Here is a 15,329-nt window from a genome sequence, read left to right on the forward strand (position 1 = left end):
AAAGTAGATTGAGAGACTTTAAGTTAGAATGGTTTAAATTGGTCAAGAAATGCAGAAAAAGGGGTCAAGTAGGTGAAACAATTACTTGGCAATGCTCTGGTAAAATCTGGTAACTTTGGGATGTTATAATAAATAGTCCATACATTTCCTCAATTTTTTGAACAGTTCCAAGTTAGAGTAGTTTGAATCTAGAAATGTGAAGGGAGAAAGTAATTATGTTAAATATCCCTTTATTTAGAGATTTGATTATGGAAATGCAGAAAATTTGAAAAAATGTTAAAAGTTGACAGGATTATTATTTTTTTTAATTATGACTATTATTAATTATAATCGAATTGTGACCTATGAACCATGATACAGATTGAATCAGCAGGTACGAGACAATTCACACCACTAATATATATATATATATATAGTGGAATTAGGGGAGTTTTTCCACTTAAAACACTGATTTAGAGTCTTACAAAAATGCCCAATCATGAAATACGGTTTTAACAAACACAAATAAATACAATTAAAATAAAAAATACAAATTGTTTTTACCCCAATATCAAACCCAAGTCTATTAAATTACATTAAACAGCTCGAAAACGTCAAAATTAACAATCAGCACTCAAAATAACGTTGCTGATAGATTGGATCGGATAGTTAATGCATAAAAGCACTGACAATATTTCAGTATTACAATATTATTTTGTGCAATGTACGTGTACATGTTTCTATTTTTTGTATCCACTATTGCTGCTGAATCCATGCAAATGGTTCAAGCCATTTGAGAAACGTGAAAGGAAGAGGTAATGTAAACTGTAGCCAAAATTATGAATTTTATGTGATAAATACTAAATACTGAATTTTATGTGATAAATACTAAATAATGTGTAACATATAATTTAATTTGGGAAGGTTATTGTGAAAATGTGGAATTTGGGGAAAACTAGCAATTATTAGAATATGAAAATTATGAAATGGAGAAATGTGAAAAAAGCAGAAAAACAAAAAAAGTGGGTGGAGTGATAAAAATAATTACATTTATATAAAATAATGTTGGTGCCAAAAACCTTCAGCGAGTGATGCACACAGTTTAAAAGAACACCAAGAACATTGTTGCAAGTACAGTATAAAAGTGACGTCATGAAGAAAAAAGTCTGTAGATGCCCGCGTTCCATCACTGTTACTTCCTGACATGACACATGATGCTGTACCACACCACTTGTAGGTTGGTGAAAATAACCACAGGAGTACGACGCAACAACTCACCAGAAAAACTCTGTAGGCATCTTTCCTTGTCACCGAGCCCCAGCATGCATCTGTGTCATTGTACTTCACGGCTCCCGCGCTGCATGAATGGTTTCCACTGAATAAATAAACACAAGTTAGTTATTAAAATGCTTTAAAGTACATTTCAGTTTCAGAAAATCTAAACATCTTATGCAAAAAAATAATAAAAATTAAAAACATAAGAAAATGCAAATGGAGACTTTTAAAATACTTTAAAATTACAATTAAATGAAAAAAAAATCGAATTCAAAAATGAAATTTTTAAATTATAAAAATATACAACCCAAATTTATTTTTTTTTAAAGTAAGAAATTAAAAAATCCAATTATAAAATAATGAAATCACTTTTTTTGCATTGAAACCATGTTAAGGTTTTATCTACATTATTTTTTAATGGATCTGTTTTCTTATTCAATTTTATCTGCAAAGTGCAATTTAATTTGAGGCACTTCAAAGCAATACGGAATAGTTCTCCAGCCATTCACCCATCCATTATCTGAACCTCATTCTGACTGTATTATTCTAAATGATCACATTATCACAGTTGCTTGAAACTCAAGTCATAATTCAACCTGTCAATAATACCTCTTTAAGAGCTGCCAATAAAAAAATGAGCATTATTGTCGGTGTAAATGCTTAACAATTTTAATTGGAGTGTATTCATTTATGCAGGAGTACTTAATTGTCTGTTGTATGTAAATGATTATTATGTCATTTTTATTGTGGTTTTCCATTTTCAAAAGATAAAAGAGACAAAGCACCAGTGTGACATGCTCCCATCACGCCTCTAAAACAATGTGCATTTGTGCGCTCCGGTCTTCGTAATAAAGCATTGTGGCAATAAAAATGTGTCTGGAAGCCAGTGGACACCAGCGAGATTCCCGGGAGCGGCGGCGGCGGCGGCGGTAGCAGCAGCAGAGGGAGGTCACGTGGAGTCAGCTTGTCATTATTGTCTCCACAAATATTTAAAAACAACAACAACAATGTAGGAGGGCGCGCGAGCTGAGGACGGAGCCGCTCGGCCCTGCCAAAAGCGCACACGAGTGAACGAGCTTTCCAAAATGGAGGAGGAGGGGCTTGCGAGTTAGGGGGGGGTCTAGCTATAAAATGACTTTATGTGCAAGTTTTATACCGTAGTAAAAGACAATGAATGCAAGGGAGGAAGTGATATAGGGACGCTCACCAGGCCACCTCCATGAGGGATATGGGCACAGCTGCAGCGTAGATGGCCAGATCGCCGTACAGGTACACGATGATACAGATGTAGAACATGTTGACGCCGACTAGATGACAACATCAGCAAGAAGAAGACCATATCATTTGTCAAGTCATGGGGAATTTCATTTTTGAAAATGAGTACAATCAGTGTAGGGCTGTCACAAATGAATATTTTTAGAATCGATTATATTAAAAGTAATTGGGTGTTCAGGTCTCTAATCTCTGCCAGCTCCGCTTTGCAGTAATTACATAAAACCTTACATGTGTCATTTTTCAGTCCAAAGCTATGCACATTGGTCGCTGGAAATGTCCATGTGAAAACACGGAAGTGGCCAAACATTGGTTGCAGATGCCACAAATATGGTTTGAAAATTAGTAATTACATTTTCAAGGTAGACATTTTTAGTTAGCCGACTTCCCCCCCCCCCCCCCCCCGTCCTAAATGAGTGCATGTGTAAATTGCGGATGAATAAATACAATTATGCATTATGCGAATGGCAAAATGTACATAAATACTGTGCATTAGGGGTGTGCCCAAAAAATCCATTCTCATAAGAATCGCGATTCTCATTTAGTACGATTCAGAATCGATTTTAAATGTCCCAAAATCGATTTTATTTAAACTATTTTATACTGTCTTCCCTTTGTTTGTGTGTGCCTTAATTGGGAGCGCTGGTCATGCTGTACCCGATTTGGCCACTGAGGGGCAATGTGGTTCCATGCGGTCTGATACACTGTTAAGTTGTAGACACAGAGAGTAGAAGAAAAAAGTCACGCTCAAGTTATTCCAATTTATTTTAAAAAATTGCAGCGCGGAGCCGTCTTTAGAGTGATAAAAGTGCCGCGAGTGGAGCACTAATTCTCATTAGCGAGTCAGATTGGAGTAGATCATTACGATTCCTTAAACATTTATAAATTGAATCAAAAATTGTTGTCAATCAAATCATTTTGAATCAAAAATCATTCTGAATCGAATCGCACACCCAAAAATCGGAATGAAATAGTGAGACATTCAAAGATTCCGACCCCTACTGTGCATGCTATATCCAGGAATGAATGTCAAAAGCAGCAGTAATAGTCAGCGGCGTTGCAAGTAGCATAAAAACAAAAGTTGAGTCTATAAAGTCTACATAGAGGCAGTGATAATAATTTTTGATGATGAAGGATATACATTGGTGAGTATGTGAGCAGTAAGCAAGAATAGTCAGAAGCGTTATGTAATACACAAGAAGCACAGTGAACACCCACCAAGCCCCCAAGCACAGGGGAGACCACGCCCTCAAGAAGTGAAATCTGGTATAAATAATAAAAACACATTTAAAAACAAACCAAGAAGTGAAATCTGGTATAAATAATAAAAACACATTTAAAAACAAACAATAAAGTGAGAGAGGGCAAGAACAACGGATAAGGCAGAATTATTGTACAGTGTACCAACGTCCCTCTGTGTTTACAGTAAACAAATCTCATTTTTTCCAAACTCACAAACTTATCTCACAATATACATCAATAATCAGGCCCAAAGGTGTACATTATGGACATTCATCACATTTACAAATGGACTTACAGTTGTCGCTTAGATACTATTATTGTGAAAAGCATAAAATATGCCAGAATGCCTATCGAGGTGTAGAACGGTCTACCAAATCCACAAACACGCTAAACTAGACTTGCCCTGGCATGAAAATGAAGACGTGCCCATTTTCACAGTGAGCACACGATTGCCTGTGAAAATATTGTCAATCATCAGCAAAAACTAGGCTGAGCTTGAGATAATTCTTGTTCTCACTCTACTTTGTAATGTAGTGTCAAACAAAACAAAATAGTGTGCTGCCACCTATAATGGAATTACACCCAAAATAAACCTGAGGACATCCATCCATCCATCCATTTTCTTGACCGCTTTTCCTCACAAGGGGGGTGCTGGAGCCTATCCCAGCTGGCTTCGGGCAGGAGGCGGGGCACACCCTGAACTGGTTGCCAGCCAATCGCAGGGCACACAGAGACGAACAACCATACTCACAATCACACCTATGGACAACTTGGAGTGTTCAATTAACCTGCCATGCATGTCTTTGGAATGTGGGAGGAAACCGGAGTGCCCGGAGAAAACCCACGCAAGCACGGGGAGAACATGCAAACTCCACCCAGGAAGGCCGAAGCCCGGACTTGATCTCACGTCCTCTGCACTGGGAGGCGGACGTGCTAACCAGTCACCCACTGTGCCGCCACCTGAGAACATAATAGTTGCAAACTTCGTGTACTACAAAAAATCTGCTATATAGCCAGACCACAAACCTGGAACCCGCGATGGAGGGAGGTTTACTGTATTACTACCAACAGTGGAGTAAAAGATGACTATATTCTCCAACTGTAAACACCTCAACACATCAAATAAAAAGAAGCAAGAATAGTGGGCGGCATTGCACATGACAACTCAACATGTATGCAGTCGCTAATGAAAGACTTCTATTGAAAAAATAAATCAAGAGTATTTGTGTACAATGGGAAAAAAAATTGTGGACATTATTAATAAAGCGGCGGTGTGGTGGTCTTCATCATCGGAGCAAACAGCTCATCAGGAAATGTTAGCAGACAAACAAAGCGAACGTGAGCGTTCTCCTTTTTAGTATGCGTGCTTGTCCCTGCGTCTCATTGGTGCAAATATTAAATAGCCGTTATTAAATCAACTCACCGACGCACAGGCAAACTTTTATTCCTCGCCATCTGCCCTCGCGTTACCCCTCACTTCGCAGTTATCATCACAGAGCGATGATCATCGGAATGACCCTCTCATCAATCACCCTCTGTGGGCGAGGCAAAGAGGGAGGTCAATGGTCAGCTAATTGATTACTGCCCAAGAAAGTCAAGGTGGATCAAGTGAGGAGGAATAAAAAATGGCAGGTTTACAGCGTCAAACCCTGAATGGATTCTTACATCAAAAGCCAAGTTGAGGAATTAAACAGTAAAAAAATTAAACGAGCACCTAAACAAACATTCATCAAGTTAATGGGCTGGAAATCCAGTCAATAGCCCCTTTCACGCTCCCTGCAAAAAAGGGAATTTGACTTTTTTTTTTTTCTTGGTGGATTTAAAGTATTGCTAGAGAAATAAAGGTTGAAGTCTACAATCCAGAACCTTCTCAGTCAAGCTTGAGTCCAAAAGCCAGGATTTTTTCAACTTTTTCACAGGTTGACTTTCCGTGTAAAAGACACAGACAAGGAACAATGGGTTGAAGAAGTCAAAGTGAATTTCTAGGAAAGTTGGACAGGATTAAGAGAGGCAGAACACTGGACAAGAAAGCCAGAACACTATCAGTCTATGTCTCGATGAGAGTCAGACCCTTGTCACACAAGCTAAAGGTGAAACGTTTCCACCTTTTTCCCAGTTGCTGTTCTGCGTGGACGGCACAGACAAGGAATGAGGGCTGAAGAACTTCCAGGCTTTAAATGTTGTAACAATAGTGGTAAGTGGCACCACAATCCAGAACCAACCGAGCTCAACAAGAGCCAGTGTCCCCTTTCATGTTGTAGATTAAACCAAGGGTGTTTTCCCACCTTTGCTGTTCTGCGTGAAAGGCACCAATGTTATTTTCTAGGCTTTGAAGGCTTAACGGAAGCAGAACAACAAAGCAGAAATCCAGAACTTTCTCAACTGAGCTCGAGAAGAGTCAGTAGCCCCTTTAACGCTGCATATGAAAGCTGGGAATTTCACAGCAACTGTATTTTGCAGGTTGCTACTCTGTATGAAAGGTACTGTACATGTCAACCAAGAATTGTGGGTTGAAGTAAAGCTGCAAATTTCCCACTTTTGATGGTAAAATAAGAGGTAGAACGTCAGGCCAGAAATTCTTCTCATCCGGGCTTGCATCCCCTTTCACACTTGATATTAGAAACAGGAATTTTCCACCTTTTTCTCTGGTTGCTGTGAACGGCACAAATGAAGAAACCAACACACAAATTTCCAAGCTTTGAAGGTAGTAACAGAACCCTAAGCGGAGTTCAAGTGTGTGAGTAACCCCTTTCATATTGACTATAAAGCCAGTCAAGTTCCGCCTTTTTCAGGTTTTGATGTACAGTGTGAAAAGGTACCACCGATACAGAAAGGTGGATCAAAGCATACCGGCAAATTTCCCAAGCTTTGACGATGCAACAAAATTCCAGAACATTATGAGATGGGCTCAACATGACTCAGTGGCCCCTTTCATACTGCCAATTAAATCTGTGTGAAAGGCGCCAGTAAGAAATGCAGGTTTGAAGTCAATCTGCAAATTTCAAATTTATGGAGGTACTAGTATCAGAAGTGGGGCAGTAGGTCCGACATTTTGAATTCTCGGGCGTGGGTGGTTGAATCCATCCATCCATTTTCCATGAAGCTTTAAAAGGCACATAGCGTCGCAATAGCTTCGTTTGAAAAAAAAACGTATGTGAAAGAAGCAGCAATAAACCAGGAGAGGGGTGTGGAATTTAACTCCCAAGCAATTGTTAATGTCAGAAAATTATTATAAACAACATCTAATTGTTTTTTTTGCTGGATGTCGTGCTTTTCTGGGTTCTGTGTGAAAAGAAAAGGCAAGAAAATTCTTGCTCAAAACGCAACAAAGATGGTAAATAAAAGTCCCTTTCTCCCTGGACATTAAAGTCGCAGTCCTGTCTGAAAGGCATTGATCTGGAAAGGGGGGTGAGAAACGGAGCCGCCAATTTCCTGGCCCCCCTCCTCAATGCCAGTAATATTTCCCAATTAGCAGGCGCCACATGCCGCACGTGTCGGAGCGCGACATCCCGCGTAGCCGCGAGTGGTCGACGTCGTCCGTCAGCGGGACGCCAAATTGACTGACAGCTGCCATGACAACCTCACAGCGGCAAAGGCTGTTTTTTAATTACGTTTTCAACCCGGGAAGGGGGTACTCCATTACGTTCACAGTCATATGTCACAAATTTAGGTACATGATCAAATGATAAGAAAGTTCATAGTAACACTTTTGAAATATGCGCTATTAATAATGATCGGTTTTGAGGTCTTAGTTTATTAGTTCCGATAGACTCTTATTGTGTAAATGTTAGTAAATAAATAGCCCCTGAAGAACAATACCATTGCAAAGACTATGAGTCAAAATCTCATTCTCTTGTGTACCTATTTAAATGGCCTGCAGTCATGTATAAATACAAGTCGCTCGTTAACAACAACAAAAAGAAAGTAAGAAAGAAAGAAAAAAGAGGACACTTTTAAGGTGCTTGGTCACAAATGATTCATCGTAGAGTTTGACCTCATTAACCTTCCCTTTCATAGTCTGACGAGTCTGCTGGGAGAAGATCCGAGGTAAAGTTTGATGAAGGGACGTTTCGGAAGATTTGCAAATTAAGTCTAAATGGAGCCCTGTCCTGGGGCGGCAGCCCAGTCGCGCGCGCGCACACGCGCACAACATCCCTAAATATCCACAAATAGGACACTGCAGCAAGGAAACATGTTTCAACACACAAACTGATGCATAAGGTAAAATTGTCACAATATGGCAACACGTCCAGACGACACAATTTCCTACTTTACACTTCCAGTAAGTGTCCCAATACTTTTGTCCAAAATCACATTTTATTCACTTTTCACTTCTTGGTATTGTCCCAATACTTATGTCCAAAATCAGTTTTCTTCACTTCCTGTACACGTCCAAATATTTGTCCAAAACACCGTTTTTTTCTTCACTTCCTCAACACTTTGATTTGATTTCCTGTTTAATGTTCCAATACTTTTGTTCATATTTTTACATCCTGTAGTGTTCCAATATATTTGTCCAACACTCCACACTTCCCTACTTGTGGTGTCCCAATACTTTTTTTTGAAATCCATATTTTCTTCACTTTTTTCACTTCTTGACTGAGTCCCCACTGCTTTTGTCCAGAATCCCAATTTTGACTTTAACACAATTTAATTAAAAAATAAGCATTTATTCCGACAATGCTGTTCATGAAAATTCTGTGCACAGCTAGATTGAAGCAGAAATCATTGTCAATCAAATCATTTTGAATCAAAAATCGTTTTGAATCGAAAATCGATTCTGAATCGAATGACAGACCCAAAAATCAGAATCGAATCGTGAGACAGTCAAAGATTGCCACACCTAGGAAATATGCACTTGTTATCGGAGGCAAGCATCTGTCCCTCCGCGAACGCGCCAATGCTTCCATAATCCTTTGCAATTTAGGTTTTTGTCCGAGTTCTTCTGGATTAAATTGTCACACGCTTCTCTTCAGAGCAACTCACTGCTGTACGGTTGCACTTCAAAATCAATTTAGGATGACTAAAGATGTCATTTAAGCTATAAACATTTTGTAATGTATTTGGAATGGTGAAGTATCATGCGGCTTATTTTCACACTCTCTTATCCAAGCAACTGTCAACAATTGTACGCGTGTGATTCATTTTGTTGTTTTTCCCTAAAATGGATTCATTATTTTTTTGAAACTCCTTAGTCATTAAACAATTTGTTAATTGATTTATTGTATCTAGTAAAATTTAACATGACATATTAGATGCATGAAATAAGTAAGTATAAAAGTATAAAATACTTTATTAAAATAACTACTTTAGATCTTGTACATACAAACCAACTATTTTTATTTTAAAGAATTAAATTTTAGAATGAATTATAAATAATCAAATAAAACAAGTATTTCTATTTTATTATTCAAATGTGCCAACTTTTATATAGAATATACAGACTATATATATAAATTTTATATAACTTTTTTATATTTTTTAATTAAATAATTAACAGGTAAATTAATTCTGATGCAATAACTACAAAATACAATTAAAACATGAAAATAAATTATTTAATATTAAAGTTAACTATTTTACATAAACATATTCATTGATTTTGTTAATTTGTTATGAATAGTACAATTAAAGCATGACAATAAATAGCACTTAATTACTAAAATAAACAATTGCACAATTTCACGTACAATTTTCTTTTCTTTTCAATTGCCTGCCTAATCAGTCCATTTTTCAAAATTATACGTTGCCCTTGATCATGCAAGAAAGGGTCACCCTCTGTACTGCAGTCTGTATTTTCTCTGTACAATTTCTCTTCTCTCTTGCACGATTCAAACTATGAAGACAATTCTGGACGTGTTAATTCTATAATATCGACAATAGTGTCCCTTTCCATTAATACCCCCTCCTTTCACCAAGCATGTGTGCTTAGAGCTCCCCCTGTTGGTGTGTGTGCGCCTCTTTCCCATACACACACTGACTCCCACAACTCAGTGTAAGAACGATGAGTCTGGATGGGGTCCCGCAAGGAAATTACCACCTTAGGTGCGCTGTCCTATCCTAATGACACCTCTTGTCTTTGTAATTGTGAAGGCAAGACTCGTTTATGGACTTTCTCCGTCATAATCGTTATGGCGAGGAAGGTGAACCACGGGACAGACGTCTGCCGGCGGCAAGAGTGTTTACCTTTGTTGAAGAACATGGACGCCATCTGGCCCATCTCCACGCGCTCAGCAATGTCAAAGTGGTCCACGGGACCACCAGAGCGTTCTGGGGAAGGTACAAAAATATGAATTATTGACGAAATGTCAATCACATATTTATTGCTACTGTCATGTGAAATGAAAGAGTCATATCGCAAGCTGATTGTTTTGTCGTGGTCTTACTTTTACGTCTGTGCTTGCCCCAATGCTTGACTTAATCAAAATGTCCAGCACTTTTCACGTGCTTTAAGGGTACAAATTTGTCCAAATTTGGCATTTTTCAATATTGTATGTGTCCCAATACTTTTGACAAATAGCTTTGTTGGAGCCCTATACTTTTTTTCTCTTCAAAACTCAACCTTTCTTTACTTTTCCCTGCCTTTTGATGTCCCAATACTTTTGTCCAAATTTCACATTTTCCACTTCCTGTATAGATTGGTCCAAAAACTCGCTTCACTTTTCACTTTCAGTAGGTATCCCACAACCTTGCTCTGTAAGCTGAATTCTCGCGGTATTTGTGAGTTCACAAACTCCCGAGACTCCATCTTGTACAGAGCCCGTTGATTTTCACCGGCGGGATATGTGGTTGTCACCAAACCAGGAAGCGCCGACGCAGTGAGAAAACAAACAAAACTAATATGGACGAATGAACGCCGCAATTAATTCTGTTCTGGCAGAATTACTCACCGTTTCCTTGTTGAATGTTGAACAGCGAGAGGCGCTTTGTGCATTTTTAGCTGGTAATTATGTTTGTGCTTTATTTTTTCCCTATGACGAGAACGAAGACGACATTTTCATCCGTTGCCATGATTGGTCAAAACAAACATTAGGTAAACGTGCACGAGTTGCCACATCGTCCAATCAGCTCGAAGCATTGTACACAAAGTCCCGCCTTTCCCGAGCAAATCACCGTGGAGCAGTCCGGAGAACTCCCCTGAGTGAATCACAATTGTCATCTGGCTATTCTGCCAGGTTCGGTATCTCACTACTTTTGTCCAAATGACACATTTTCACTTCCTCTATGTGTTCCAATACTTTTGCCCAAACGCCACATTCTCTGGACTTCACTTCTGACAGGTGTCCCAATACTTTCGGCCACAATCCACACTTAGTATTGTGTATCAACAATTTTAACCAAAACTCCACACTTTCCAACATTTTCTTCACTTGTTGTATGTGCCCCAAAACTTTTGCTCAAACACGACCAATCAAGGGAGCTGCTCTAATGATGGACATCTCTTTCATCCAATGATTTGTCCACATTACTTTACAGCACTTTTGTCCAAATTCCAGGTGTCCCAATATTTGTGGCAAAACTTTATATTGTCTTCACTTTCCACATTCTGGTGTTGCAACTTAACCAATGAGCTGAGCTGCTGTAATGATTTGGCATCCGTTTGGTCTAATAATTATTTGACAACTTACGGGCTGACAAGATAGGCTTTGTCTCCGGTTCGGCCCGCCCCCTCGCTGTGCTGTCATCGTCCGAGTAGTCTGAGGTGGAGTCGTTGTCATTGATCTGCCGGCAAACCAACACAGTCCTTATTAATAATAATACATAACTTATTCATAAATAATAGTCTAAAATATATAATAGGATGACCTCATCCTGCTCTCTCCTCTTCCATCTCAGCTGAGCGTTGGCCGCCGCCATCGCCTCAATCACGAATGTGGTGGTCATGTAACTGAAGAGGGGGAGGATACACCCAGTACACCACTTCATTAGCGACAATACAGTACACAAATTGTGCTTTTATACATGACAATAGTAAAATGTCAAGCATTGGCAAAATTATTGGGACATGCACAAGTGTGTGAAGTGAGGAGTTTGTACAGGAAGTGGAAAAATGTTGAGGTGGACTTAGTATGGTTACTTACGGTATAACACTGATCGATCCCACATTAAGGATAGCTTTTTTTTTCTCGCACTTTGGACTCAGCCCATTATCATCATTTAGAGAACCACACAAAGAGTTGTCTAAACAGAACCGCATGAGGTGGTCCCTCTAAGTTGCATTCACTTGTCATTTTTTTGTATGTATTTTATATCAGTCATGATACCAAAATTTTGACTTCGGTACTATACTTGTATAAAATACCTCGATACCGGTACTGAAATGGTACCTCGACAAAAATTTAAAACATCAGCAAAAGCAGCAAAATTATTTTCATTTTTTATTACCGGTAATTCAAAATATTAGAATGTATACATGTTGATTTATGTAAATACTGTATACATTTATGTATATACTGTATGTGCTATTACATTGCATGCCATATTCTTGAAGTACTGTATTTGACTGCATTTGATGTCATCCATTTTAAATATTGGTAATACAGTGGCACTGATGACTCAATGTAACGTTGCTTAAGTGTGCGTGCATGTCTCTGCTCTTCTCTATTACGCTCCCAATTCGTGAATGCGTAATCAAATACTACAAACTGGGAACAAAATAATTCACACTCGACTTATTTTTTAAGGGAAGTGTCAAAAAATGTCACAACCTGTTGCTCTGTCAGTCATCTGAGCTTTTTCTATGCATACCTTTGATTTCCTACTGTGTGCCTGTTCAATGAACGCACCTCGAGTCCACTTCAGGGCCAGGAGTGATTGTTGCTTTTTCTTCTGCTATCACCGCGAAAAACATTTGCTCTTGTTACAAAACGTCATGTCAGTTGGCTTGCCGTGGCTGTCGGCCATGTAAGAAAAAATTCCATATGACACTATGCGCGTCATACTTCTCAACTAGGAGTGCAAGGTCAGTGAGCGCTTCAGTGCTCAGTGCGTGAAGCCATCTTCCCGAGCCCTCTTGCACACAAGCTGAAAGAGGCGTGCGGCTTAAGGTGTTTTTCCCATATCGGTAGACAGGCGGCCATGCGTGTATGTGTACCTCGCCTTTAAAATAGAGTTGGCGGGCTGTCTCGTATTTATTTTTTTAAGTACAGGTGCTAAAAAAAATTATACCGAGCCGTTTTTGACGCCAAAACATCGAGGTACGGTACTGGTACCGGTATCCCATGCAACACTATATTATATTATCTATTTTTGAATGCAAATAAAAATATATATCAAATTTAAAAAGCCTTGGGATCCCCCCCAGTGGAGCAAGACGAAGTAGCTGGGAAGAGGCAAGTCTGGACTTCCGTCCTAAGGGTGCTGCCCCCGCGACCTGACCCCAGATGAGCAGTAGTAAAGGGATGGATGGGGGGTATTGGGGCAACTACAGGAACATAAAAATTGTGGAGTTTGGACAGTAGGTGAAAAAAAAGTGTCATTTGGCAGTTTTGAGACACCTCCAACATTAGAAAATGTGGAGTGTGCGAAAAGTGTGTGAAAAGTGCGTGAAAAGCACGGGTATGACACTTACCTCATGAATGCCAGGAAGGAGATGAGTGCCAAGCTGAGCACCCAGCCTGCAGTGGCGAAGGCTCTGGGCATGGTGAGTGCTCCTGTTCCCACAATCAGGTTGAACATGTACACCAGGCCCACCTGCGCCACCAGCCATTTTGTTACTTTTCCCATTATTTGTATTTGCTACATATTATTCATTTATTCATGCTCATTTTCTTGGACACAGAGGAAGGATCCTTTCAGCTAGCAAAGAGCTTTAATCATTCAAAGCGTCGGCTCAGCAAGAGGATGCGGTTCAGCACTTTAACTTCCTCTTCATTTTCTCATTGAGCAATCCCGTCTCCAAAGAAGCGTGCGCTTAAACGTCATAAAACGCTTTCAGACAACAATAAAAGCAGAGGAAAATAAATGCTTCTTGGAGGCATACTCACAAAGGCAGAGTAGGGCTCCCCCGTGTCTGTGATTCCACCCGCCATGGTTGACGGGATTTATCCTCACCTGACAGGGAAAGAACAGGTACAATAAACAAAATTGAGAGGACGGCAAGAATGGAACCTTCAATGCAAAATTGCCAACTACCCATGGGTTGAATAGTTACATATATTTAAGGTAGGGCTGGGTAATTCATTGTATTTCTAATTTATTGCCCTGGATGGCTTTTCTTTTTAATTGATTATTATAGCAGCTTGCATAGTTCAAAGAGCGTCTAAGTTGTTGGCCTGCACAGAATTCACGGACATTCAACAAATCATTCCTCCATTTCTTCCTTCAGCTATTTATTCATGCATCCTTCAATTCTTCATTTAACCTATTTTTTTTAATATTCTCACTTTTTTAATATTTTGAATATAACCACTTTCCTTTCGGCTCAGTCAGACCTGCTTTCTTCCTTTCCTCCCACCAATCCAGCTTCCTTTAGACATTTTCTTATCCTTTTTTCAATTAATGTGGTTGGTTTCCTTCCTTTTGCATCAGACCTAACATCCCTCCCTTTCATTCTTGTTATCTACTTAATCTTCTATTTTCCTCCGTTCCAGATCTGCTTTTTTATTTCACTCACCTCCACCTAAGACCTACCTACCAACCACCCCCCTTTCATTCTGCCTTCATTCCCTCTTCCTTCAGTCAGATCCTCTTATTTTGCATCCCACTGACACATCAGACCTACTTTACATACCTGGCCTCTAACATTTCCTCCACTGTACCTATCCTAACTTTTGCCTTCCCTCGTTTCTTGCCTAATTCCCTCTTTTATATTCCGTCCATGCTTTCCACCTCACATGTAGTTGTTGTTCTTTCCTTGCTGACCACATGCCTTCATTTCTGCTTTTGGGTCCCCTTGTTTGTTTTGCACCCTTCCTTTAGTACCTGTCTGTTTTGTTTCTCTTTCTATCTTTTTTTTATTTTTAATTTTAACAAAACGCTTTCACGGTACAGCGTGTATAGTACCTACTTTTTGTACACCCTGCTTTCTAATATTTATTAAATCTGTTAATGGGGTTCACCTGATTGATTTAAAAAGTAACCATTAACTCACCTGTCTTGCTGTACGTTTTGCTAGCAGTAGGTAGCCGCTAACAGGTTAGCAGGACGCTCCGAGCCGTTAGCCGGATCAAATCCACACCGACCAACCTGCGAGCCCCAAGCGAAAGCAGAACCTCTGTCCCGAGTTGCAACATGAACTGTTTATTTGGTCAACGTAAAATAAAAAGTCGCATAATGTGACACTTTCCTCATTGGCGTAGCACGAAAGCTGCCTTTCCGTTTAAGGTTCACGAGCTTTTCCGTTATGAATATTCAAAATAAGAGATACTAGCTCTGTATTCCACGGGTGAGCTTTTACTTTGAAGGATATGCAAAGTTGTGGTTGTGTGTTGTTATTATTGCGATGATCTTGTATTCTAGGTTGAGGGGGTGTTTGTTTCGTAGCTTAATCCGCAGCTTCGCAATATTAAACTGCAATTGTGAGCTTGTCAAATTGCCAACGTAATAAAAATCACAAGTCA

General features: G+C 39.4%; 1 protein-coding gene across 2 annotated transcripts in view; it reads right to left on the reverse strand.

The window, feature by feature from the left end:
- slc38a12 (solute carrier family 38 member 12) overlaps positions 1–15,118 on the reverse strand; it is a 37,855-nt gene extending 22,737 nt beyond the window's left edge. The window contains exons 1-8 of one of the 2 annotated variants that reach the window (XM_077558949.1): positions 14,861–15,118; positions 13,755–13,821; positions 13,340–13,461; positions 11,575–11,656; positions 11,397–11,490; positions 9,955–10,038; positions 2,462–2,561; positions 1,258–1,354 (exon numbers count right to left, since the gene is read on the reverse strand). In XM_077558949.1, the coding sequence (XP_077415075.1) occupies positions 1,258–1,354; positions 2,462–2,561; positions 9,955–10,038; positions 11,397–11,490; positions 11,575–11,656; positions 13,340–13,461; positions 13,755–13,799 (624 nt within the window). In that variant the 5' untranslated portion in view covers positions 13,800–13,821; positions 14,861–15,118. Of the gene's footprint in view, positions 1–1,257; positions 1,355–2,461; positions 2,562–9,954; positions 10,039–11,396; positions 11,491–11,574; positions 11,657–13,339; positions 13,462–13,754; positions 13,822–14,598; positions 14,771–14,860 lie in introns of those variants that run through there. The other variant, XM_077558950.1, reaches the window with a different exon arrangement.
- Positions 15,119–15,329: the final 211 nt, after the last annotated feature.

The sequence above is a fragment of the Vanacampus margaritifer genome, chromosome 2, assembly GCF_051991255.1.
Source record: "Vanacampus margaritifer isolate UIUO_Vmar chromosome 2, RoL_Vmar_1.0, whole genome shotgun sequence".
Lineage (NCBI taxonomy): Eukaryota > Metazoa > Chordata > Actinopteri > Syngnathiformes > Syngnathidae > Vanacampus > Vanacampus margaritifer.